A 26,716-nucleotide genomic window follows, 5' to 3' on the forward strand; every position below is an offset into this window, starting at 1 on the left:
GGGAGAAATGGAGTGCTACTATATCAAATTCAAAAGTCCTACCATTATACCAAACTCCCCCAGAGAATCTTACTTGAGTGTGGCTTAGAGAGAAGACAGTGTAGAAAAGCTTCTTCCCCTCAGTTTTGTGCACAATAAAACCTTTTTCTGTTCTTCTGCCTTCTCATGCTATTGAAGGAAGTAATGCAGTCTAGCAAAAACATAACTGAAAAAAACCCTAAATTGCTTTTTTTATTGCACGAATGATTTTTATGTGTTGGGGTTTTTTTACATACTGCATTAGCAGGCAGTTGGAAGAGTTGGAAGGTGAGGTTTGCCAAAGAAAACCTGGAAAAACATATCGAGTTAGCTAGGGCTGCTGTGTAGTCTCTCTTTTCTGGGCACATTCCCTGTGTCTGCTTCCTTCTTCCCTTCTAGGCACAATTTGGAAGATGTGAGCTCCCTCTGCAGTGTTGAAAGCCTCATCCAAAACTGCAGCTGCAAGCGTGTGCCTCCAGGGAGCGTGGAGCCAGCAGGGGGCTGGGGGCTGGTGACCAAAGCTGGGCATCGGGCGAGTACCAAACACAGCCACTCTTACAGAGGGGCTTTGGAGAGGGAGGGGCAGGAAGGAGCTGTGCAGTCATGTCACAGTGCATGCAACTTTGTTCAGTGTGACTTGATCAAGACAGTATTTCCTTTTAAACAGTGCTCTGGAGGGGAAAAGTTTGGAAGAGTGAAGTCACTGAAGAAGTGGCTTGGTAGAAAGAAGAGATGAGAGTGGGATAGGATTAATGTTAAGATGCTGTTCACCTCCCTCCTGAGCTGTAGGAAGTCCAGGATGTGCTGAGGAGGAGCTCCCAATAAATATTACTCTTCCTTTTTTTTTTTCTTTTTTTTTTTTTTTTTTCGTTTTCTTTCCCTTTTATTTAGTTTTTTATTTCCTATCTGACATATGGATTCCCTCTTTAGTCTGTGATCCAAAGACCTGGGTTGGCTCCTGGTGTTTGCCTAGAGCCTCAAAACAAGATTCAATAAAGTCACATGCTGAATGAATAATTGCCTAGAATTAGAATCCAAGAGGTACCTCAAACATTCATTAGGATATAACCTACGCAGTCATCTCATTAGTGGTATGTCAGCTGATACATGGTGGCTGCAAGTCATATTCCTGCTTTTGCATCATGCCAAGCAGACAAGAGAGCTGACAGCTCCAAGAAATCCCAGGCAGGTTTGGGATCTAGTTTTGGTTTCTGTAACTTCCCTCACAGAAAGAAATGCAGGAGGCCAGCCAAAACAGAAACTGCATTTCTGTCCCAGCACATGGGAGAATCTCCTGGCTGGGACAGGAGAAGGTGCAGGGCTGAAGAGTGGTAGGGTTGCAGGTGTGTTAATGGAGAAAGGTCCTCTCCTGCATGTAGACATGACTCAATACTGACTTAGAAGCCACCAATGCCACGGATGCTGATACTGGTGTTTGCTGATGTGAGTGCTGCAGTTACAGGCTCAAGCCGGGCATTTTTGATTTTAATTGCTGACACTGCAGAAATGGAACACTTTTCTCTCCAAGTGTGCTTTATTTTCCTAATACTGCTGGTTTTTGGGTAAAACATTAATTTCCATGTTTCAAATATGAAGCAGCACTCAGAGAAATGAGGGATCAGAGTCCCAGTGGGGATTTAGAAAATTAGGAGGGTGACCATCCCAGCCCCTGGTGTGAGGTGGGAGCACTGTGGTGGGGCAGGGAGTGTGCCTGTCTCCAGGGCCCTGCAACAACTGCTTGTGCATCAGAAGAGAGGAATTGTAAAGTGAAGCTTGCACCGAAATTTGGTTTTCCTGCATGTGAAACTTAAAATGGAATAACTGTTTGCGACATACCAGTTTACTGTGTTTTGATGGGGCTGTCAAGTAGCATTGTAGAGTCATTCCACTCCACATGTAAAGCAGGCAAACTTTTCCTGATGCAGGGGAATCTTTGGTGGAAATTTTGAAGGAAACAATTTCTGCCAGGATTACCTCACAGAGTTTTACCTTACAAATGTATTTCTTTTGGATGATTCATCTCATTTCCTTTCAGTATGTGAATCCACAGGAGTTTATAGCTTTATGCACTCCAACTCAGTGGATTAATCTCAATGGACCAGACGAGCAATGAATTTTTGCAATGCAGGCAAAAATTACACTGCAGAGTTAATGTAGTGGTGTGTGGACTTACAGTTCAGGCAGCTCATGTTCAGATACACTGCACTGCAAAGTTAATAGCATCAAGTTCTCCCTCTTTTTCTTTCCTTGCAATTACCATGCATATATGAGAGCTTTTCTCATACAGACCCCCCACAGCCCTCTACATCATCTCTGGTGCTTTCAGTAGCCCCTGGGATGGCTCTCACAGCTAGATGTAGGGAGTGGGGCCAACAGAGAAGTGCACACTTGAGTGAATAATCTCTGAGGCCTCTGCAAAGTCATCTGACACCCCCTGAGGCTGAACATTTCCTCTGCACTGGGTTTTAAAGAAAGCCTGAGGCTTTGTTTCTCTAAGCAGTTGAGCTGCTCTAACAGCCTGCTGACTCTGAAAGAGATTCTTTTATCCTCCATTCCTTTAATTTGTGGCTGGCCCTCCCTGAACTTATTTGGCTCATTACCCAGGAAGATAGCCACCTGCTTTCTTTTTCCTAATTATTGTTCCTCTGGCCTAACAGGTCCGTACACTGATGGAGCTAGAAGGTGGCACCAGGGGTGGGATGGGTGATGAGGACCAGAGAGGGGATGTACAAATGGACTCCCTGGCAGGGAGAACCTGAGAAGCAGCTCAGGTGCTGTTTGAGGTGCAGCTTGTCTGCCTCTGGGGGAGCAGCCACTTCCCCAGCACGGATGCAAACTCTTGGCAGACTCCAGGGTGAGCCAGCCACAGACCTAAGCTGAACAGGCAATTTAATACCACAAAAAAGACAAGAAGATTATTTTTCCCAGCCTTTATCTCCTGAGCTAGCTAGCTGTGGGGTTGGAGAAGAACCAGGCCAACACAAGAGAGCAAGCAAGAAAAGCAACCAGGTCCATGCTGGCTCTGTGAAGCCTGAAAAAACATCTCACCTGTAGCTTCCTCCATTCTTGGTTCTGAAGGGAGACCTACAACAGACTTTTAAAAGATGAGCCTAAAAATGGAAACTTAATTGTGCAGCTCTAAAAACTGCAAATGCATTTTAAGCACTTCACAGAAATGAAATTTGCTCCCTACAAACTTCCAAGTGCCAAAGGTGCTGCCAGCACATTGCTTCACCCCTTGTGCTGCCCCATGGGTACAACTCATGGGGCTGGCTGATTGAGCAAGGGCTGAGGGGTGAAATCTGTGGCAGAACATCTGTTCCCACCCAGGCTGCCCAGGAGCTCTGCTAAGGAGAGGAGTCTACAGCAATACAGTCTTTCTCTAGTCAGCAGATTGCTCCATAGATTGGGAGCAGTGCCTGTTCAATGAAGTTGATCTCCCTGTGTGCAATTAATTAAGCAATGTTCAAAGAAGGGCCTTGGATGATGCAGAAAGCTGACTTTGCAGATGAAAGTGGCTTTAATTGCAGAGCAGATGTGTGGGGAAGCTGGGAGCCAGCTCTGCCTTTTTGGGCAGAGTAGGCCAGGGTGGGTATCCTGTTAGCATGGCTGGGTTGGGACCCTGGTTGGTGCAGGTATGCTTGCCACTAGGTTTAGAGGGAAAGAGCTTTATTTTTTCTCTCCTAATGTGATGAATACACCAGGCAGAGGGTGAAGCTGTGGTTGCATCTTGGCTTGCTGCTATCAGTTGTGCAGTGTTAACTTGGCATAATTTTCTGGAGGTATTTTCACAGGTGCAAATCCACCCTGAAGGCACATGTGTACGTACGTGACTCTTCCCCAGCACACCATGACAGGATGGGAGGTTAATTTCTGCAGCCAGAAACAGGAGGTCTCTAACCCATGTATCATGTTTAGAGCAGATTGATATTTTAAATGTTGGTGATGCAACAAAAAGTTTTCTGTTTATGTCTCATTGTAGGACTGACAAGTGTGTGTAACACTTCATAAACTGCTCTTGTCAACAGCTTTGTTATTAAACACAGGCAATCAAATATTGTGAGTCAATATCTTTCATCTTCTTCCTCATCCATATCACAAATTAGAAGTCACTTAAAAATAGTTTATTAAAAAGTAGCACTGGTTTCTTATCTCAATTGCCTTCTGATTACACTTTGACCTACTTTCCTAAATGAACATGGTGATTGCCTCTTGTAGAGCTCAGATCTTAAATAGAAGAAATAAGGTATTTACAAGGAAAACAGCCAGGTCCCAGGAACTTTCTCTAATTTCCATCACTTCCCCCCAGTGCTATGTGTCTGGGCTCAGAGCATTTACAGATTTCCATCCCAACAGCAGTATGGCTTCTTGTCCCACGTCCAAGGGAACCCAGCCACCTGAGCTCTTCCCACATGTCCTCAGGTGGGAGCTGAATAGGAGGGAAATGCTTGATTATGACTGAATGGTCCTCAAAAGGCAGAAATTATGCCAGGATTAAGCCAGAGTTAAGGGATTCAGGAAAGACCTGGCATGGAAGAAACTGAGGGGACGGTATGGTAATTTTATTATTGCCGTTGCCCTCTGGGGGCCATAATTACACACACTGGAGTTACACACAGTCTGCTATACCAGTGTGGTGCTCAACCTCAGGACCTGGGTCGTCATATCATCCCAAAGTTCTTCTAATTCAAGGGGGCTGTCCAAGCAGGGGACACCTGGAAGGCCTCTGCTCCTGCTTAGGTGTCCCCAAGGCCAGAGATGATTTCCCTGCTGGTCTCAGAGTGCCTGGGGAGGTACTAAGCAGGTGCTCATGCCAGGGGAGTGCTTGGTCTCAACCCACCTCACAAATATGTTTTGCATGTCTCCAGCTGTTGCAGCGGGTGCAGGTGCTGAGAGGGAACCTGCAGGCTGCAGTGCCTGTGCTGAATTCAGCCCAGCCCTGAGCTCTGCCATGTGCAGTGAGGCCAGAAGGACACAAGTGTCCCAGCAGAGGCTGCTCCAGGGCACACAGATCTCCGCTCCTGCTGCCTGAGTCTGCCAGCAGGGACACACATGCCGTGGCTGTGATGTCAGGAGGAGCACAGAGGGGTGTGCACAGGGGGTGACACGGGTGAGGCCGTGGGAGCAGAAACCTCACTGTGCTGGCACTACCCCAGCTGAACCCCACCTGTCCCCTGGCTGCCACAATGCAGGGGACCAGGGAGTGCAGGCAGCCCCTGGAGAGGGGGTGGCACAGCTGTCACCCCCAAAGTACAGAAGGCAATAAGGGCCACCTCCTTGGGCCCTTTGGCTGCTGGAGCATCTGCTCCAGGGTAGCAGCAGGCTGTCCTGTCCTTAGTCCTGCTGAGGGCTCAGAAGAGGCCAGGAGAGCTGAGAGGGGCGATGATGATGGGGGCATCAGGTGGGGTGAGGATGGGTGTTGTGTCTGATGTGGTCTCCTCAGCCTCACTCTCCACATCCTCCACGTCCTCGCTGACAGAGGGGATGATCTGCACCACCTTCTCCTCAAAGTGCACTTGCTTGCGAGGCGCTGGCACGGCTGCTGGCTGGACAGGAGTGTCTGGGGCTGAGCTGCTGTCCTTGCTGCCCTTCAGGATGCTCTTCATATGGCCCAGAAGCGAGCGGTGCTGCTCCCTCTGGGCCCCGTGGAAGGTGTACGTCTGCTCAGTGTCACCAATGATGGTTGGGGCTGCCTCAGTGCCTGAAGGGTCCACGTAGTGACCCGCCTGGGGATGTGTGTCTTTGTGCCCTGGGCTCTTCCTCCTCTTGCTCAGCAGGAAGTAGGCCAGGGCAGTGAGCACCAGCATGGACCCTGGGGGACAAGAATATATTGGCTGAGGGCTCTGGCTTGTGGGATGGCCTTGCCCAGGAGTGCTTGGTCTGGCTAGCCCACTGCCATCAGCCCAGCTCCCTGCACATCCCCACCCCTTGACAGACCATGCTCCTCTTCCATCTGCACTACTCCCCACCCAAGCTTCTCACCAGGGATGGTGACATGCCAGACGAGGACGGGATGCAGGAAGCAAGCCACTGAGAGCAGCGTGTACCCCAGGAATTTCTGGAAGCTCCCTGGGCATCTAGCTCGCTTCCAGAAGGCCTGTGCCAGGAATTCAGGCTTGTGACTGGGGAGAGAAAGAGAGGTCCTTGTGTCATGAAGCACCAACCATATGCCAAGAAGATTTGGTCCTAACCATAACCCATCTAAATGTGCAGATCCTCAGTCTGGTTTGTCAGAAAATGGGTGTGCTTTTCAGGGAAGATAAACAAAGCCTGAACATCTCCTGCAGGGAGAAGAGCATTTGCCAGAGGCCAGCATCTCAGTGCCTCACTAATCAAGTGCCTGCTAATACAAGTAAGGACATGCCTCTAAGCTGTAAGGACTTTTGAGTTTCTACTAGAAGACAGCAGCAGTGCTCAGCGTCTGAAAAGGACATAGGGATCGTTGACATTTTAGCTTTAACTTCTGTGCTGTCTCTGGAGGGAGCTGAAGCTCACCCTGGGGATCTGGGTCTTCCTCCAACCCTGGTACCTTGTGCCTCCACACTGTGTTAAGCAGACGCTGAAACCAGGGTTTGTTGTGCTGATGCTCAGGAAATTAGGGCACAAGCCTGGGTTAAAACACAGGTTTAAATGGCTGTGCACATGGACCCATTTACCTCCCCCCTGTCTGAGTGCACTTGCCTTGGCACTGGGGGCAGGACCTTTGGTCTGGCACTTGCAGCTCCCCCAGATCTGGTGTTGCTGTAAGGGGCAAGGTGCCTTTGGGAGGTCCCACCGTGGCTGGAGAGTAGTGGGCAGGGTCTACTCACGTGAAGCACATCTCCAGGAACAAACTGATAAAGAAGAAGCCTTCACAGACAGTAACTGCAACCCCTGAAAAACTGAAAGGTGGAGCTGTCAGGGGAGTAGGGCTGTGTTTGAGTATGTTCTGCAGGTGGGTAGAAAGGGCACAGGGGGCCAGAATTTACTATCCAGTTCTCAACACAGTCTGTATGCAGGGGTCTGAACACCCTCTTCTTCTCTGGTTTGTTGAAAACTCACAGCCCTCCTGCCCCTGGGGAATCAATCTGCAGCCAGTGTTGCCTCTGGCCTGCCTGAGTGTGCAGTAGCATTTTTTTTCCTAACAGAAATAGCGTATTTTTCTGAAAACTCAATATGGAGATCTGAAATACCCAAAGCCTTGGACACTGTCTCCTGCTGCTGTTGCAGTCTAATCTGGTGCTACATATAGTGGAGGGGTTGACCTTGTCACCCCTGCCAGCTCTGATTTCAAGGGCAAAAATACTCACAGCAGATAGAAAGCCAGGCTTTTAAACTGTCCTCGCTGCAGAGTTTCTACGCCCACACCGATCAGCACTAGAAAGAGAAGGCAGGAAAGATGCTGACTGCAGAGTTCAATCCCAGTTCCCTTGGGTCAGTAACCAGCTCCCAGGATAAATGTCCCCATTTCCCCAGGGGCTAGCAAGGCAGCTTCTTCCATGCAGGGCAGCATGTCAGGACTGCCAGCACCAGTGATTCATGCTGACACACCCGCCCAGAAGAGTCAGAGCTGAGTGTTGCCCTTGACACAGAGCCCTGAAACCCATCCCAGTTGCACCCCTGTGATGGCAGCCTTGCCACTGTGTAGGCTGGGGAAAGGTGCTCTGGGAATACCAGCTGGCCTTGGACAGCTGGGGGAGGTGAGCAGCAGCATCCTGTGACCGTTCCACTCTGAGATGGCCCATACTGCCACATCCCAGCTGCCACAGGCCCACTGCCCATCCTCCTCTGCTCCCAGTGCTGCCCGCCCCACTCCCTTGCCCTCCCTGCTGCACCCAACACGTGGCTGCAGAGCAGGGCAGCTGTGCCAGCTGCCTTCACGAAGGGCTGTAGCCATAGCATCAGGATCCTTTGCTAGCCAAACACAAAAACATATAATGGGAGCAGGCAGATTAAAACCAGGGAATGAACGTTCTCTCAGTGCCTCAGCCAGTACAGAGCACCAGGGAGTCAGTTTTAGGGGGATTAAGAGTATTAACAGGGCTAAAATCTTTGATGGATTGGCCAATAGCTTCAGGGGATGGAAAATTTTCTTCAACATCTTTCAGCTCCTTTCAAGATTATTTCTAGAATGGAGCAGAAATGTAACGCCTCACACCAGATCAGTACATGCCAATTCACAGGGCACAAGTGTCAGAAGTGTGGAGCTGAATGAAGCCCAGCTTTCATAGCCAGAGCAATCTCCTGTCTGCACCTGATGCCTCCACCCCTCAGTGAGCAGTCCCCACCCATCCACCGGTGCTCAGGAAGTTCTCCACTGCTCCTGCTCCATGCACACTGGCCAAGGTTTGAGGTGCAGGTTGGATCCATTTCTCTGAGCTGTGGTTTGCCCCATCTGGAGAAGGGTACCAGGCCCCCAAACAAGGACACAGCTCAGTGCCCATCCATCAAGACTGCAGTGCAGTCAATGCCAAGGGTCAGCTTTCCCATCTGGGCTGAAAGAAATCCCTTTGTGTTTTCCCTGTGTCTCTGCAGCTGCTGGCCCCTGTCAGCCAAGGGAACTTATGGGGCCCATGAGCCACCCTTCTACACTGCCTTTCCAGCTCTGAGCAGAGCACAGGGAAATCAGCCTCATCAGAGGGCTGTGAAGCTGCAAGAGTTGTGTAATCCTATGTGCAGAGTACTGTCTTTTACTATCTTGTGACTGAGGGCCATTCTTTATAATCTTCCCTACAAATGTGGACTTCATTCATTCCCATTCATTCATTCATTCATTCAGTCTGTGGATGAATGCAGAATTCTACAGCTTGGCTGCTAGCTCAAGCCTCTGCTCTGGATGGGGAGATTTCCTCCTTTTGCACAGCTTCTGCTTTATCCACAAAGCTGTTTGGATGAGGAATCTGCAAGAAAAAAAAGAACTGTTTCGAGGTGTTTGTTTGGACTAGTCACTGCTTGATTTGGATCTTGTCCAAACCATGTGGCTAAAGGCACATGATTAGGAATTAAATGGTTGAAAGCATGAGAATTAAGAATAAGTAGGAAATCTTTCCTAGATGCAAAAAACACAAGGCCTGGAATCACTGACCTAGAGATGCTGCAAACCCTGCAGCAAATCACACAGGGCTGTTTGACAACTCTTTGCCTAACTTGCCATGAGACCAGTTAGCCATTTTCTGATTCAAAGGACGCCCTGTAGCCTCACCACTGCAGAGAGCCATTACACTGTAAGATCCTGGGGGAAGGGGGGGTTTGTATCATGTGGGTAACTTGTATTTACTAGCAGCATAAAGAGCTGGGCAGGCCTTCTCAAAATCAATTAGCGAGGCTGATGCACTCTCCATTTCATAGTTGTTTTTTTTTTCAAACAAAACCCATGGCAATTTCTTCTGCATGGTTTCCATTTCATTCAAAAGCCTCACACACCTCATCAGGCACTAAACACTGCATCAAGCTGATTTCTTACTCCATTGAAATACACAGAGGAATAAAACACAGGCACATCTCAGTCTTCACGGGCCTTTTGGGAAAGTCAGGTGATACTGGGAATGCACCAGACCTATGGAAAAGCACAGGGAGTTGTAGTGCAGCCCTCTATGCTCTGATGCTAAGCAGACAGATAACTGCAATGCTCATTTAAAGAAAAATTAAAGAAAGATGTGCAGATGCTGCAAAATGATGAAAACATGCAGGAAAGATGATATTCCACTAACACATTTCTACATTGTAAACTACTTTCAGTTTTGTTGGTTTAGCATCAGTTTTCTCATGGCAACAAGCTCACATTTTCTCCCAGAAAGGTCTCTATGAATTTCCTTGGAGTTTTAAGTGAGAATATGAGCAATGTGAGGCTCATGGGGGCCCAAATGGATAGGGATGAAGAAATTAAGTGATCTGCATTTTCTGATTAAAGCTTTGTCCCATCTCCCAGTGTTGCAGTATCATCACAACATGCACTTATCTGCTGGGAGTTTTATAAACTCAGAGACTTAGATCTCTCTGCCTGTTATCAGTATCAGTCCTTTAAAGCACATTCCAGAGCCTCTATCACCCCAGCTGTGTCCTTGGGAACCTGTGCACACTTCAGCTGACCTGTGTGCTTTCTACTTTGTCCTGGTTTGAGCAAAGTGCCTCTTCATGACTTTCTGCAGCTCATAAAGGAAATACAAAGGTAGGAGGGCCTGCTGTGACTTACTCTGATTTCTGACTCTGAAATCCCTGGGGTTCTGAAACAGGAACCACAGTCATCCCATCAAGTCACCTCTCACCAGGAACATCTGGTTCACCCCTCCAGCCTTTAGACAAATCAGACCCTTTGATCTCTGCTTTACTGATGGGGAAACTGAGGCAGAGAGTGCTGCCTGTCCTGTTCCATAACAGCTAGTCAGCAGCAGTGCCAGAATCAACCCCTGAGCCCTCTGCTTTAGCCGATTCCCCCCTCTGCTTTAGCCAATTCCCCAAGTCCCACCTGGAGATGCTCCCTGTGCAATGGTGTTCCACCCTCCTGAGTGAGACACTGTGTCTGACACCTGGCTCAAAACTCCTGCATTTCATCTGAAACCAAATGATTCAGGTTGTGCAAGCACTTGGGTGTGTCACCAAACCCAGAACACCCTGGTCCAAAGCAGCCCCTGGCAGCAGGGGGGAAGGATGCTACTCCCCAGGTACCAGGTGGGTGAGTTTATGGTGTTTGTACTGCAGCCATAACCTGAACTGCTCTGAGCTGCTCCCCGACAGGCTGCTGAGAGGCAGAGCAGTGCTTTTATTGTAACTATGCCATGGTAGCTGGGACAGAACCTCTCCATCCTGCCTGGGACAGGACATCTCACTGTGCACACTACAAGGAGCTCCTCCTTCATCTTCACATCCCACAGTGTAGCCCGGCAGTTTTGCACAGCCATGAGTATTTTGCTTTTCAGTCTCATTCACATCTTGCCTATGCCTATGCCTGTTTCAGAAGAATACGGTTTCATTTTCTTCTTCTTTTTTTTTTCTTTTGGCATGCATTAGCTTGCCCTCTGAATGTTGGCCCTTCCTTTCCGATGTCTCACTGTGCCTCCCACAGCATTTGGAAAGAACCTAGCCAGGCAAGCACCACTGTCCCACCCTGGGTCCCAAAGCAAAAGCGAGCAAGTTTTCTTGTCCTCCCTGCAGGAAGGGGCCGTGGCTGCAGCTGGCCAAAGGCAGGGAGGCAGCCTGGAGGTCCCAGCTCCCACTCGGTGCCTTTTAGTGCCAAAGACAGAGAGAATCTGCTCTTACCTGCTGCGGTGGAGATGCCCAGCAATCGGCAGGTGTACTCCAGGGCGCTCCACAGTGCCTTGTGCTGCATGGTGGAGGATGAAGGGTGCGGTACAGCCAGGCAGGAACTCCTGGGGCTCAGAGCCCCCACGTCAGGCGCAGCCCAGCAGCTCCCAGGAGCAGGCAGAGCCTCTCGTTGCCTGGACTGAGTGACCTTCCTGGAGGAAAGGGCAGTGTGTGCAGGACTGGCCACCTCCACAGGGCCTCCCAGGGGAGGGTGGTCGGAGAATGAGCTGCCACCCGGGGAAGCGGTCAGCGCTGCTTGCCGCCGCTCCCGAGGGGGCTGTGGAGCCCCGGCCCTTTCCCGCCCGCCGCCCGCTCCCTCTCGGCCGGTGATTAATGATTGCTGAGGCAGGGTGCGGCCGGGGCAGCATGGGTGCACGGCCTGCCCTGCTCCTGAGGTGGACGCTCTGGAAGCCCAAGCTGATTAAATGAATGTGAAGTCATTAGTGCTGTGCGGCTCCCGGCAGGTTAACCATTTGTGAGGATGACGATGTTTGCTCCTGGCAGGAGAGCAGCACGTTTGTGGCAAGTCATGGGGGGCATCCCGGGCCCACTGCCTCCTGCAGCTGAGGCCGTGCTGCTGCTTGCCATCCAGCTTCCATCTAGTGCGGCTTGGGAAGTGTCTGTGCTGATGTGCAACCACAGGGACAAGGTCACATGTATTCAGAGGGGTCCCACAGACTAGGGATCTGATATTCTTTCTTTAGGAACACCAGTAAAATATGTTTTTGTTTTGTAGCTACTGGAGCCATTTGAACAGCACCAGGGTCTCACAAGTGTCATAACGTATGGAATGAGCTGCACAGGTACCCTGACCTCTTTGCCTTGGATTTGGGAGACAGCCTGGGAGTCCCTGGCTTGTCCCTGCAGGACACACTGGCTCAGGAGAGGGGCAACCCTATGGATGTCTGAAGGACAAGCCAAGAAAGCAGTGGCTGTTCTGTTCCCAGCCCCACACTCCCTTGTGCTTGAACACGGTACATCTCACTGGAGGTCACCATCGATCCCCACCTGCTGCCACTCAGGGAAGAGGTGGTGTGGGCAGCAGCATGGCAGTCCCAAATGGAGGGTGGTATGAGCACAGCACAGTCCCAGTGGGCAGCACGGACCTGCAGGGCAGTGGGTTCACAGGTCAGTGAGCTCACCTTGTGCTGGACAGTCACTGCAGCCCCTGGCCCTTGCAGCACAGGCTGGGAAGCTGCTGTGGGCAAGGGACTGGGTGAATCATGCTCAACTCACACAGAGCCCTGCAGGGAGGGAGCAACCAGCTGAACCTGTCCCCCCATGATCCCTTCTCACCTGACTGACACCACAAAGCTGAGCCTGGCCAGTATGTGTTGTACTGACTTATCCTGGGAGTAGAGATGACTTGTGCCAAGGACAAAGTGACAGCTTCTCTTCCATATTCTTGGTCTGTATTTCAAACTGGTATTTTTCCATGGCAGCCAAATGCCTGAGCGTATGAAATGGGTTCATGATTCCTGTAAATAACTGCTGATACTGGTTTTTTGAATGTTCACAAGGCTGTGAGTGGCAGAGATTTTACAGCAGGGATTCCTGACAAGATTTGAGCATAGTGCACATTTTCTATGTGAAAAATGGAAGGGCCCACAGGAGAAGGGTTTCCAGAGCATCCTGGGGTGCAATGCTGAATGGTGCAAACCCAACTCATGTCTTTGCTTTTTGTCAGTGTCACACTTCGGGTGTTCCCATTTCCTCTTGTCCTCCTGCACCACCTCGGGTGTTTGATGGAGCTACCTGCTTTCCCACACCTGGTGACTCAGTGGTGAGCCTTCCTTTCCAAGAGGTGGAAATCAGAGACAGCCAACAGGGAAGGTCATATGAAGGCTGAAGAAAATCCCATCCCTGCTATGGCTGAGCATTGCCTGGGTGGTCCCCATGCCTTCTAATGGTGCTTTGCTGCAGGCTCCAGGAGCCCCCTCTGCCTCCAGTAATCACCAGGACAGCTTAAAGGCCCTGGCATATACAGAACACAGATTCACAGAATGCTCTGAGTTGGAAGGGATCCACAAGGGTCACTGAGTCCAATGCTTAAGTAAATGGCCCAAATGTGGATTGAACCCACAATCTTAGTGTTACTAGCACCATGCTCCAACCAGTTGAGCAAATCTCAGGGATTCCCAGGCTGCACAGGTTGTGCAGGTTCTTTCAGGTTGTGCAAACAGTCTGGATGCTTTTTTCCTGGCTGTCATGTTCTTTTTTTAACATTGATGTCTCTTTACAAACGTGAAAAGTAGAAAAGTACTTTAAAAGCAAATAGAGGAAAGGAAGATGTAAGAGTCTTTCAGAATCAGTTAGAGCCATGAGCTTAGTCTTGAAGAGATGCAGAAAACAGTGCAGCCCTGACCACCCATCCTTCAGCACCCAGCAGTGCTCAAGGCAGCAAGCTGCTGCTTCCTCCCAAGGTGGGGGTCCTCTTAGCCACCATGGGCAGTGCAGCATTCTGGGCTCTTACTCTGGCATTCTTATTAAACTTCACTGAGCTCTCACCCAGAAAGTACATGACTTTCTCTGAGTGCCCTTGACAGCAATGTTTCCTTTCTGGAAAGCAACATGCCTCAGGGTTTGAAATAAATGTAAATGTATGGGTGCCAGTGGTGGTGGTCATGGAGGAACAGAATCTATTTGGAAAAGGCAGATTAATACATTAACAATTTAAAACTTCCATCTCCTCCCCATGTTCCTGTGGCTACTGCCCAGCCTCCATCCTCTGAGTGGGCCTTTATTAGCCTTCCTTGTCCCCTGTGTGGGGAGACCCTCAGCCTGGGGCAGCGTAAGACCTTCACTCACCCTTCCTGGCTGCACTAGGTGTTTCTCTCACTCCACTGCCTAGCAGGGTAGCATGGAGGGAGCTGGTATCCTCAGACTTCATTTGTATCAACATCCATTTAGCAGCTCCTTCCATCCATTGAGGATTTTTTTTGGCTAGTGCTCCTACAAAGCAACTTCACATGAACTTGATTTTTCTTGGTAGAAGGATCCCTTCTCCTTCTGTCTCTGTTCAAGTGGGGAGATGAGACCCTTAATGAAGGTGTGTTTTAGTGAGGTTTTTAGGAATGAGTTTATGCAGTCAGAAGAGGACGGACGACTTCTGAGCTTAGAGGGTTTAATAGCCTGTAACCAACATTGCAAAACCTATGCACCAGCACAGGCTGTTCTGGGACACGTAACAGCAGTGGTCCCCACAGCACATTAAACCACTTCTCTTGCACAGGGATTTACAATCTGCACTTTGGCTGCCAGCCAGGATTCACATTTACAGTCTGCTTCCCATGATGTATGGGCTGATTTGAGAGGATTTAATCTCAGGGTTATGGCTTCATGGTCGTGTTAGTCTGTGTCTTCATCTCTCCCTGCTCACACTTTGCTCAAGTTAGTTTTGTGTGGCATCACCACCATGGCCCTTCTCCTGTGACCAGGGCAGCACTGGGATTGGCTGCCCCAGTAGGGATGTACGGGAGCAGCACACTCACCTCATGTTTGTCTCTGCAAAATGGTGATGCTGCAGGAGCGATGCAGATGGTGGAGGTCCTACCCTGGGGCATAGGGTACCACAGACCATGCTCTGAAAGAAACCTACAGGAACATGCTTAACTTAGCTTGCCCAAACTACAAAAACAGTTCCCAAACTGCCTTGGACAGTGTTCTGGAAATTGGTTTCTGATATTTCACCTTCTCTCCTCAGCCCTCAGCTATAACCACCATGTCAGGTAGCCTTGCTCAGCAGCCTTGGTCCCTCTCTGAGCAGCAGCAGCTGAGGTGCTCCCACCAGAGTGTCCAGCTAAGACAGACTGACACCAATGCTCTCCCTGGCCCACCAGCCAGCAGCTGCCCAGAGCCTTTGCAGTGGTGCCAGGTGCTGCCTCCCTGTGCTCTCCTTCCACCAGCTCACCTGCCATGGAGAGGACATGGACTGTCACAACAGCAGGCTGATGGCAGATGGACCCAGTCGATTGGAAGCACCAATGAACTACAGCTGTGGGTTCACTGGCTATGAATATCTCCTTGCAGTCAGCAAGAGTTTCACTCTGCCTTGTATCCCCAGAGGTCCACTGCTTTCCAAAACAGTCTGAATGTACTGACAGCATCCTGAGGCGAGCTTGGCAGACCTCCCTCCACTCCTGAGCCAGGGAAAAACATGGCAGAGGGCTGCGTGCAGTCACAGAACCAGCAGAGCTAAAGAGAGGATCTTACATGCGCTGCCCCTCCCTTTGCTACAACAGAACGATGCCTTTGCAGCCTCGGCCCCGGGCAGCAGTGCGAGCCGCGCTGGGGACGCCCGGCAGGGGACAGCAGGACCCCGCACGGCACAGACCGGCTGCGGCCAGCCCCCTGCAACGCGGGGATGAAAGGGCATCATTAACTTTTACTGTTTGAACAAGAAAAGCGTGATAGCCACAATATGGATCTGAAGGGGACTGGGGAGAGCCCAGCGCTGCAGCGAACACAAATCAACAACTGGCCTGTTTTGTTTTATGCTCTGCGATCAAAGGAATCAACGTGCTGCCGAGCACTCGTCTGCTCCTCCGGGAATTTCCCCGCGCAGCAGGAATGCCAAGGCTCAGCAGCACTGCCCCGACTGCCCCACATCAGCCCTGCCAGCCCCAGGAGGCTCTGGTGCGCAGCTCCAGGGCTGCAGGCTGACCCAGCAGGCAGGGTGAGCTGGTGAGGTGCCTCTGTACCCACAGCCCCTCCTGGGGACCCTCTCCCTGGCAGCAAAACTGGAGAGACGCTGCGTTTATCCTGGAGACTGAGCTTTCATCCAGGCATCCGGTGTTGATGAAACTCAGGACACATGGTGGTGTGGGATGATGTGGGATGATACTGGGGAAGGAGGCTGAAGTTGATACCTCTGTGGCAAAGGCAATCTTAAGCAGAAAATGGATGTAGAAACTCATCCGATGCACTTGTGGGGATCTCACAGACCTCTACAGCACCTCTGTCACTCTGACTTGCTGATGATTTCTGCTTTTCCTGTGAAACCTGCAGGCCTCCTCATCCCAGCCCTTTGCTCAGGAAAGCGACCTCCCAGAATGTCAACATGAACTTCCCTTTTCTTACTTGGTCACCAGTTTGACACCAACTTAAGAGGTTTTCAAAAACATGGACTGATACCAGTTCCCTGTGGCAGCATGTGTGAGGGGCTCCTGGCTGGCCATCCCCCAGGAGTGGGGCACAGCTCTGTACAGCTGGGATCAATCCCCATCCCAGTGCTCTGCTGTCCAAGGGGGTGGGCTGAGCAGTGTGTGCTTGTGTCATTTTACAGTACTTGGCAGAGAGATGTGTGATCAGGATGTATGCATACATAGGCAAGTGTATGTATATATGTGTTGAAAACTCGTGTTTTTCTTAAGCTAAGCTGTAATAACAAGAACTATCAAAATCACATTTATTTATTATGCATTTGATCTCCACTTCCACAGCAGGGCTCCCAGAGATTGGTGTCCAGCTCCCAGAACCATGTGATTATGCAAGACTCTCCATGAAAACACATTTCTAGCTTAGCAAACTGCAGAGAAAACCTGCAGAAACAAAGTCAAAATTCAAGTTTAATCTTTGTTTCCTATTACTAATAGTATTATTTCCAATTGTATGATTGAAATGCATGATCTTTGGGGGATTACAGCAAAGCTAAACAAGAAATGTCATAGGGAACTAGGGAGAGGGGACATCAGGAGCTGAAGCTGAGGTCAAGGCAGTAATTCCAAATCTAAACCCCAAGGCAAGAAATACCTTCAATCTCAGCACTTCTCAGCTGCCAGTGAAGTTTCTGTGCTGACAGCAGTGTGACTGGCTAGGAGGACTGAGGCTGGGAGCTGCAAAATACCATGAAGGCAGCAGAGGCCTGACAGGGATAGCGGAGCTCCCCCAGATTAACAAGGGGCAGGGGATGCCAGCCAGTGAGATGAATGAACCTTCTGTCCAGGGAGCTCCTTAGGAACGTGCCTGGTGCACAAGGGGGCTGCTCCCTGTTGCAGGTACAAGCCCTCTCCACTCCACTGAGAAGCAACAGAGCCACGGAGCTGGTTGCCAGCTCCTCTGAAAGGCAGTGGGCAAGGGGGGATTCAGCCTGCTGGGGTTGTTGTGGGATGCCCAGGGCAAAGGGAGCACTGCTCCATGCTGGCCTTGGCAGTGGGGACCTGGGGGGCTTTGTCACTCTTCCTTAGGAATCTCCTTTGTGAGACTGATTTTGGCTCTCAGTGGATGAATGGAGACCTCAACTTGCATGTAAAGAGGGAAGGGAAATGTGAAGGGAGTTCCTTATGTGATCGTAAGGCATGGCTACACCCTGCACAAGTCCCTGCATGTCCTCCATGCCTGCTGCCCCTCAGTTCTTGTTCTTTCTTACAGTCAGGCTCACTTGCTATGAGCTGCTCCCCTGGGAGCCATGGGAACTCCAGAGCTGTTCAAAGTTGACATGTCACAAAGACCATGTTGCCCACATGTACAGGAACCCCCTACCATGGATCAGTCAGCTGCAGAACTTGGGAGAGACTCATCATGCTGAAACTGGCATCAGTGCCTCTCAATGGACTATCACTAAAAATAGATCCATCTCCTTTTTTCCATATCTAGATTGAAGTCTAAATCATTCCCAAAGTCTGAGTTTGATGGAAGTCCTTTAGCAGGCGGGTGTGTTGGTTGGCATTATCTAAGAGGCAGCTAGAAGTGATCAGTAAGGCACACACAGGCAGGCAGAGCAGATGGAAAAGGTTGTGCTTAGTATCACTTACTACAATATGGGCATGGCTTGGGATCTGGATGTGAAGGCCACGGGTTTCACTTTACATGGATCCAGTAAGCACACATCCACTTTTCCCCCTGACACTGAAAAATTCCTCGCCACACAAGAAGTCCCATGGGACTGGAGTAATCAAACAGGAAGGTAATTGAAGGTTGAAGGACCATCACTGCCTTTACCAATAACGATGTGTTGTTTGTAGCATAGTAAAAGAAGTATGGTTTGGACCATAGTAAAAGAAGTCCACACACCACAGGTCACAAAAAAAACAGAGTTCAGGGGACACCAAAGGTAACTTCACAGCAGCAGTGCAGAGGCAGAAAAATTGCCCACGAGATAGGCTAGAGTAGCCTCAGCCTATTTGTACAGAGCTGAAGAAGAAATGAAATCAATCACACATCTTTTGCCTGAATTTGCCACTCAGCTGCTGCTGGGACCCCTGAATAAAGACTGTAGCTTGCTCCCAAAGCCAGGCAATTCCTTCCTCAGTAGCTGTCAGTGGATCTGAGCTTTGGGCTGTCATGGTAGATGTTTGAACTGCTGGCCAAGCTGCTCTGAGGTTCCATCTCCCCTCTTCCAACTTCTCCATCCCTTCAGCTTTCACTCCACAAAAAAATTTTTATCATCTGCCATCACCCTGGGAGGCAGCAACTTGCAGCAGCAGTGCAGTAGCAACATGCAGGTGTGAGAGGGTGTTCACAAGGAGTTGCTGTCCCTGGGGCAGTGTGACATGTTATAGTGTTCTGTATGTGCTGGCTGACTCTCATCACTGAGACCCAAGGAGGCCAAGAGAAGTGCTGTGTCAAGTAAAGTAAATATTCTCAGTTTTTCTGTTGCACTGATTAATTTTTGTTTTTAATGGGGAAACTGAGGTGGAGTGATGCCTCGAACCAGATAGTATCACACTGCACTGTCAGCAGCACAGCTTACTCAAGGATGATGAATCTTTGCCTACCTGTCTGTAAGTCTTCACTTCCCTTGTGAAATACAGTGCTAGCTCTCAGTGGAGGAGCTTACTTAGCTAAACTCTAACCTGAACCCATGATTCATTCCCTGGACTAAAAGTTGTGATATGATGATGAAGGGTAAGATTCACCTCTGTGTAGAGCAGGTCTGTAACAGGACTAAAATACCACCTTAACACCACAAAATAAGGCTGTTGTTTTACTTATTCCTGTAGACAGAGAAATTGCCACCACAGGAGGAAATGCAATAGTGTAAAAGGAGCTCACAAAGAGATCAAATATTCATGTGCAGGCTCTTGGTCCAGAGTATATTTCCTAAGGAAGGCTGGTGGAGCAGTGTTTTGTTAGTAAGTGGGAGGAGGGAGAGCTTGTAACTCAGTATAAACAAGCTCTGTGCATAGGCTTTATCCCACGGACATTCATCCATCCATCCATCCATCAAAACCATTTGACTTTTTGCTCTCTTTTCTGGCAAAGGGGACTGGTGACTTCTCCCTGCATGGGAGTAAACAAGGTGTGCACAGCAGTGATTGATGCACCTGGGGGTTGAGACACATCAAAGAGCCTGCTTGCTGCATTTCGAGTCCCAGTGAGCAATTTATAGAAGAGTTTATGTAGATAAATAACCAGGGAGATTTATGTAAACCATATGTTTTTGGCTGCAGAGATGTAGAAATGCTCAAGGACTTGGAAGCTGTGTAGCTGAGGTTATTTGTAAAAGTGTTCCTGTTAGTAGGATTTATTCTGGGGCTTCATTTTACTTGGCATTGCCTCCAAAAGGCTGCAGAGCAAACAAGCATAGCAGGATCCATCACCTCTTTTACTATGCTGTCTGAAAGAGTTTTGAGCATTAAAACCAGAAGTTTGGTCGCCCCTAGTTCAGGCTGGGAATAGGAAAAGGCTGAGAGCAAGGAGAAGCAGCAGCAAAGGAAACAGACCTCCTGGAGATGGAGGTTGGGTGAGGTCACACAAGTCCCTGGAGGGACCCCAGATGCCAGCTTGGTCTCCCAGCCTAGCACTGGGTGCTTACTTCTGAAAACCTTGCAATCCTGCCATGGCTAGTGTGATTTGAAGGGAGAAGAGAAGGCAGTCTTGGCCTTAGCTGGAAAGCTGGGATGTAAATTTGAATTTGTCCATCACATCAGGTATGTTTGTGGTAATGGGAATAAGTTTCTGCCATGTATTATATTTGCCTGGCTTGGACATCCCCTGCCATCCTGTGTCCCTCTGGCTCTGTAGTATTTCCTGTGCACTGAGATGCAGTCCCTGAACCTGGCATCGGCTCATTTGTACCTGCTGAAGGTGAGGAGCAGTCTCAGTGCTGTGTTAGTGTGACGTGAGCCAGAGCCTGGATGTGCTCTCACTGCTGTCCCACCCCAAGAACTCACAATCTGAGTAAGCTGTAGATCATCTCCCTCCTGCTCCTGTGCCCTCGTGGGATGGCACAGAGGACTGTCAGAGTGGGCAGCTTGACAAAAACCTCTGGTGTCAGAAGAAACTCTGTGGGCCAGACAGCAAAGTCACCTGCTATCTCTCTGAGGGTGTGCACCTGGGAGAGATCACAGCCCTCACACCCAGTCTCTGCCCTCCGTGCAGACCCTGACACCTGCACTCGCCTGACAGAGGGCAGCACCCTCTGCAGAGGGGCAGAACCATCATGGGATATTGCACAGGAAATGGATATTGCACAGCTGTCTGGCTATCTGAACTGCTTCATCACTTACTTTTCAAGTCTGAGCTGTTTCTGTTTCAGGAAGGAACACAGGAGTCACTCAAACAAATTGTACCAAACTCTGCCCATAAGGTGTGCGCCCCAATGAACACTGATGTGCACATATATCATCAACACAAGGGTAAGACTGGTAATCCCTTCTGGTTGCAGGCCACTTATCCATAAAATTCCTCCCTACATATCTCCCTGTCCTCTGACCCTCTCTCCTCCATGTCTCTGTCTCCTGGTAATGGAGGCAGATCTTGGTGTGCCAGTGCCTGTCATTTTCTACCCTAGGCAGAAAAAAATATCAGCTGTTTCAAGATAAGTTGTGACTGCTCCTAAATCTTAGGCTCCCTTTCCCTGTGTGCTGAGCTTGGGATTTGCTTGGCTATCAGCCCTCCCATGGATGGGAAAGGCCCCCTGCCCTCATGTGTGCTCACCACATGGGCCACTTTATTTACATAGCTGGGTCCACACATTTATACTTAGTATGTTTGAGAGGCCACCATGGAATGAGAAAGCTAAAAATGAGGCTGGAATAAAATGCATGGAAGTTAAGGGGGGGATAGGAGTGAAAACTGAGGAGGCTGGAGGTAACTCCAGGGCTCGCTCAGCTGTGTGACCATGAATGCCGGAGGCTCCTGCTGTGAGTACAAGGACCAGAAGTTAGGGGCACCTTTGGATATGAACCTGGGTCAGATTCAGGCCCTTCTTCAAACATTCTTACTTGAGTACAGCTTGAAATTGCAAAACCAACCCAGTTTTATAGACTGCAAGACATCTATATATCTTTTTATATTTATCCCGATTTAGAAATTTTTAGTCACCACATAAGTCTGACCAGAGTTAGGCCTGAGGTTTCTCATTGCAATGCTTTAACTCAGGTGTCTCAAGTGAGTACCCTGGAGATTATTATTATTATTCTCTCCCCCAGTAAACAGACCCCCCTCAAAAAAAAAAAAAAAAAAAAAAAAAAAAAGCAGCCATTTGATGAGTTGGAAGTCAATTATGCATTCATCTTCCTCCCACACCCTACACACATGGGGGGAATGGGGTGGATGTGTTTCTGCCAGCATCTCCAGTGGCACACAGCCTGCTACAGCTCTAGTGGCCTCTCACCTGAAAGGCCTGCTGGAAGTGGTCAGTGATAACAAACAACTCTGGTTCCAGCTGAAAGGTTTTTCCTTAAATGCTTTTAGTAGAAATATTGCAACTCATTTCTTCTTTTAGTAACTATAAGCAGACTAAATTAAACTTTCATGAGTCTGAAGTACATAACTCTCCTTCAAGCTCCAGGATCTGTTTCCCTGGTCATTCTGAACCAACAAGGGCTTTTCTGTGGTGTTGGGTCCTGGGCAGAGATGGTGCTGCTCACCCGAGCTGGTGATGTAACTGGTACTAAATCACTCCTGTCCTTGGTAGATTTGTGTAGCTGCTGATTGAGGCTGGTTGTGAGCTCAAGGGCAGGAAGGGCAGTGGGTGCTTCCCTGCCATGGCTGGGATTGCCCCCCACACAAGCAAAGAGAGCTTGAGGATAACCTCGGGCCAGCTGATTGTTTCCACGAGCTGAGTGCCAGCAATCCCTCCCCTTGAGGAGGTAAATTGCCCTCATGTACTCTAATGAGATGTGCTTTAATTTTGAAGAGAATGAAACACTACTTTCCTCCCCCGCTGGCCTTAAAAAGAAACTTGTTGACTCCCCAGCCTGTTTCATGCTTTCATGCTGACAAAAAAAGAAAATGAAAATGAAAATGAAAATGAAAATGAAAATGCTGGAGAAAATGAGCATGCTTTTGAGGTTCAAGCAGGCTCTGCACCCAACTGCTAGCTTCTCTTGAGTCAATGCAAGTAACAGTTTCCAGGAAGGCAATTTCAGTGTGTCCAGGCTCCTAATAATGCAGTGCTCTGTTAAGAAAAGGTGCTGATGAAACCCTCTCCTCTCTGCAGCCACAGCCACGGTGAGCCCCCCAGAAACACAGTCACTCTCCTGGGAGTTGGGTTTTCCCATCCACACCGGGTATCCTGGGCCCCGAGAGGAGCTGGGGCTCATGTGCCTGTTTTGATGCTAAGGCTGCCTCTCAGGAGTGCAAGCAGATACAAATTTCACTTACTGTGCCTAGTTCAGTGGTTTAACATCCTTATGGAATAGCTGTGGCAGCATTTTTAGTTGATGGATAAGAAATTTCCTATGATTGGGGAGCATAGGATTGTGAATCTCCTGTAGTCTTTGATAAAACTTGTTTCAACTCTGGCATGAAATTCAAAGGCAATTTTAGCCTTTTTCAGAAAGGTAGAAAACAGTAGTCTTGACCAGAGGCAAAATTCTCTTTTAGTGACTCCAAACTCTCTTACTCTCATAGTTGCACTTCTAGCAGAAGTTATTCTTGCTTTAGATTTATGTCTGCTCACAAAACTCTCAGCTTGAATCTAGCAACATTTTCTTATCTTTCAATGTTGCATCATCTAGCTTCAGTCAGAAGCTACTTAGTTTTACTCAGAGTGTGAAAAGTGAACTGAGGGGAGATGATATCCTGTTTTAAGAAATATTATCTGTACTGATTAGAGATTTTCTGGGGGATTAGCTTTCCCCTTGGCATGATGAGAGACAGAAGCGAAGGCAAGATTTCACCTTCGTGCTCCATGGCCTTGATAAATCAGGCACCACAAATCACTGTTGTTAGATCCCTTTCACATCCCTTAATGGGTGGGTGGTAGAAGTGCACTATCTTTTGAGAAGATCCTCCTGTTTCTTACTTGCATGTTAATTTAGCAGCTCCCGAAATAGCAACCTATAGTACCTAGATTCATAATTCATAATTAAAGCTCCTAGCAATGTTCAGGCTCCACTGCTGGTTTGACCTCTGTGCCTCTCCATGAGCATACATCTCAAGGGATTCTTGCCCTTTTCCCAGGGAGGGCCCTGTGACTTATCCCATTAAGTTAACAGAAGGTCATATAATAGTCATAAAAATATTATGGATCCCTCCCACATTCCTCACCCGTGGCAAAATACTGCTACAGGGAACAATCAGTGCTTTTTAGCTGGGCATCCAATAAATCTGGAGAGGTATTAGGCAGAACTGAAGCTCTACAGCTGCTGGGGTGGAGCGTGAGCACAGATGGATGGTTTGGGCAATGGGATTCTTTTTTTTGCCTCTGTTACTGTTTGGAAGCAAACCTGTGTTTCAAGTTTTCCAATATCTTTAAGAGGTGTAAATGTTCTATTTGTTAAAAGATCTTGTTTTCTGTTTATTTGTCAGCTGTGTTATATAGGGAAGTTAATTCAACAAAATTGAAGTAGTTTTGCAGAAGCGCTGTTCTGCTCGGTTGCTTTCTCTGTAGTGGTTAAGAGGCTTATTTTGTATGGGACCTACCCAAAAGCAATCTCCCTCCACTACTCCTTGCTGAAGCTCGCTGCTGCCAGATGAGCAGCTGTGAGCTTTGTCCCTTGGATCCAGGAGCAGTGCGTAATTCAGGCTTTTTGTACAGAGAGTTGCAATGTCTGCTACAGGCTGTCCTTCTCAGCTCCAGCCCACCGAGTCCTCTCCATCTGACTGCTCTGGCTGGGGCTCTGCTTGCAGCTGGGGACTGAGTCATGCTGGCATTGTCAGCCCAGCAAGCAGCCAGGGCGTTTCCTCTCCCTGTGGTGCCTGAGCTTGTCTCATGGGCTCATTCCTTACTCTTTCCTAAGCCCCTGGGAAAGACCTGGGGGAATGTGGTTCTTTCTATACACCTGTTATTTGATCTGCTCTGGGTCTGAGCTGCTGTGTGCTTCTAACCTCTGGGTGGGGTATTTGGGGTGACAGTTGTGCCATGTGCACACCAGTGGGATGACACTGGTTGCTGCTACTTTGACCAACACAGGGTCACAAAGTTTTCATGCCACGTGGGGTTCCTTCAGGGAAACTTGTCTGACATACACGTTCAAACTTTCCTCCTTCACACTCCCCAGTATTCGCTGGAACCCCTTGGTTCTCTCATGCTTTGTCTTGGCATGTACAGAGACACTGTGCCTTTGCTGAGGACTCTGCCACCATCCCAGCTCTACCTGGAATTTGGGTTCCACAGCCCTGCATGAGTCCTGAGTCCTGCATGTCGTACCTCAAGCCTAGCTTTAGCAGTACCTTTATCCATGAAATGCATAATATTTGTTAAAACATGTCCCAAGGGTGAGGAATGAAAGGATTCTGCTGGCATGTGACTGAAGTCCATGTTCTGAACCCTTTGCATGCTCTCATCTCCTTGCTGTCGAATGTTTGTTGTGCTTAAGAGGGCAGCAAAACAAACCTTGCCTGGCCTCTCTGGAGCCAGTTGTGTGACAGTCAGGAGACTCAGCCAGCAGTCAATGTAGCTGTGACTAACTCCTGCAATAACATGACCTTTCAGGATGAACAGTGACCTTCATAGGCTTAAGTGTGTTTCTTTATGACCAATAAAGTGTGGTCATGGCTATTTTCCCAATGATTTCTCTATGGCTGGCAAGTAGCTGGAAGAAGTGTAGAGAATTTGACAGAATTAGCAATTTGAAGAAACTGAGGTATACTCCTGCTATTGACTCCTTTGAAAAGTTTCTGCAATCACTGAATGAACAAAGGAGCAGGCTGCCAGGTTATGTGGCTGTTGAAGAAAGTCTTCCTGATGCTGGAGGTCAGAATCTATCAGAATTTTGTCCAGAAGTGAATTCACGTGTTGACAATGTGCTGCAGGGGTAAGGTCACATGCAGTCTTAAGATTTTTCTCAGGAACTTCTTTTGCTGCTCACACAATTTTCAGGCTGAAATGATGTTGTGAAGAGAGCAAGATGAAAGACAACTCCAACTCCTTGCTCAATAGCCCTTTGGATAAACTTCAGATTTTAGCATGGGGGTGCCAACCACACTATCTAGGAGGGAAGTAGTCTAATGTGCTACATCTGCAGGCTAGTGGGCATCCTGTGCCACAGCTTTGGGCTGTGGTGTGTTAATGAGGAGTCAGCCTGGCAGGGAGTCTGTGTCCAGGCAGGCACCTCTGGGATGCACATGCTCACTGCCTCACAAGAATGCACTGGGGACATCTCCTGTGCAGGTATTCTTCTCCATAGGGCCTGGAGTGAGCAGCTGTAGATCAGTTGCTGTGTGATTGCCCTTCCTCGCAAATTGCTAATGCAGAGTGAGGCTGGTCCCTGCAGGGATCCTGGCCAGCCTCAGCCTTGGACACCAGCTGAGGATCAGGATAGGGGCCCACTGTAACCCTTGCTCAGGCAAAGGCCAGGCAGAAGGAGAAAGAGAACTCAAGAAAATAGTTTCCCCAGGGAAGTTCCTGCAGGAACAAAAAGCCAAAGCCTCTGTAACAGAGCCAAACATCAATGAAGGAAAAATCTAATTACCCCTTCTTGTGGGGTTTGCAGCACAGGAAATGTGGCCCTCTGGGACAGATGTAAATATAGGCATAATCTAATGCCATACTTGCCTGAACTCCCTGCATTCAGGATCTCCCTATTAAGCAGTCAGTTGGTTCTAATGGGAGGTTTTGAGCTGGAGGTGGTATCTGCTGTTCCCCCTCTCTCCCCACTAGCTTGTGCACAGTGCAGCAGGTGAAGGCCAGAGGCATTGTAAAATAATTGGCATGAGTTACTTCTCTTGATTCCTTTAGCTTTTCACATAATGTTCTGATGCCTGTAATCTCCTGGCTGTTTCCACAGCTATTGCTGGAAAGGAGTGTAAAAAGGGAGCCCTTCACGTGTGGGAAACTGCCCTGAACAGCAGCCTGTGTGTCTGTCCATGCTCCCTCCTGGCAGCGCTGCAGCCTATCTTCAGCAGAGGTCTGCCTCAATTTGAGTGGATTTGAGAGCTGCAAGACTTGGGTCTCTTGCCAATCCTAGTGATTTTTGCTTGTGATTTGTTGCTGAAATCTCGAGAGCTGATAGGTCTGGGTTTGCTTTCCAATCCTGCCTGTGTGAGAAGGTGGGGTGGTCCTGGGATGGTCAGTGCAGGTCCAGGA

General features: G+C 49.0%; 1 protein-coding gene across 3 annotated transcripts; it reads right to left on the reverse strand.

Annotated features, from left to right (window-relative positions):
- Positions 1–4,019: 4,019 nt before the first annotated feature.
- On the reverse strand, positions 4,020–14,836 carry TMEM72 (transmembrane protein 72). 3 transcript variants are annotated; one of them, XM_064716715.1, is made up of 6 exons: positions 14,790–14,836; positions 11,254–11,450; positions 7,308–7,374; positions 6,828–6,899; positions 6,001–6,140; positions 4,020–5,830 (listed from the first exon to the last, which is right to left on the reverse strand). In XM_064716715.1, the coding sequence occupies exons 1-6, from the start codon at positions 14,792–14,794 to the stop codon at positions 5,370–5,372; spliced, it is 942 nt and encodes a 313-aa protein (XP_064572785.1). In that variant the 5' UTR covers positions 14,795–14,836; the 3' UTR covers positions 4,020–5,369. The 3 variants fall into 3 exon arrangements, with proteins under 3 accessions (XP_064572785.1, XP_064572786.1, XP_064572787.1); XM_064716716.1 differs by lacking the exon at positions 14,790–14,836 and having other exon boundaries at positions 6,828–6,891; positions 11,254–11,283; XM_064716717.1 differs by lacking the exons at positions 6,828–6,899; positions 7,308–7,374; positions 11,254–11,450; positions 14,790–14,836 and adding an exon at positions 6,514–6,739.
- Positions 14,837–26,716: the final 11,880 nt, after the last annotated feature.

Source organism: Zonotrichia leucophrys, chromosome 6 (assembly GCF_028769735.1).
Source record: "Zonotrichia leucophrys gambelii isolate GWCS_2022_RI chromosome 6, RI_Zleu_2.0, whole genome shotgun sequence".
Lineage (NCBI taxonomy): Eukaryota > Metazoa > Chordata > Aves > Passeriformes > Passerellidae > Zonotrichia > Zonotrichia leucophrys.

Excerpts from the sequence above, each read along its gene's own strand:
- TMEM72 (XM_064716715.1), bottom strand. Across the intron at positions 6,900-7,307 it reads AGCCTGGCTTTCTATCTGCT|TTTTTCAGGGGTTGCAGTTA; the intron begins GTGAGTATTTTT and ends TCCACCTTTCAG. Across the intron at positions 5,831-6,000 it reads CTGGCATGTCACCATCCCTG|GGTCCATGCTGGTGCTCACT; the intron begins GTGAGAAGCTTG and ends CTTGTCCCCCAG.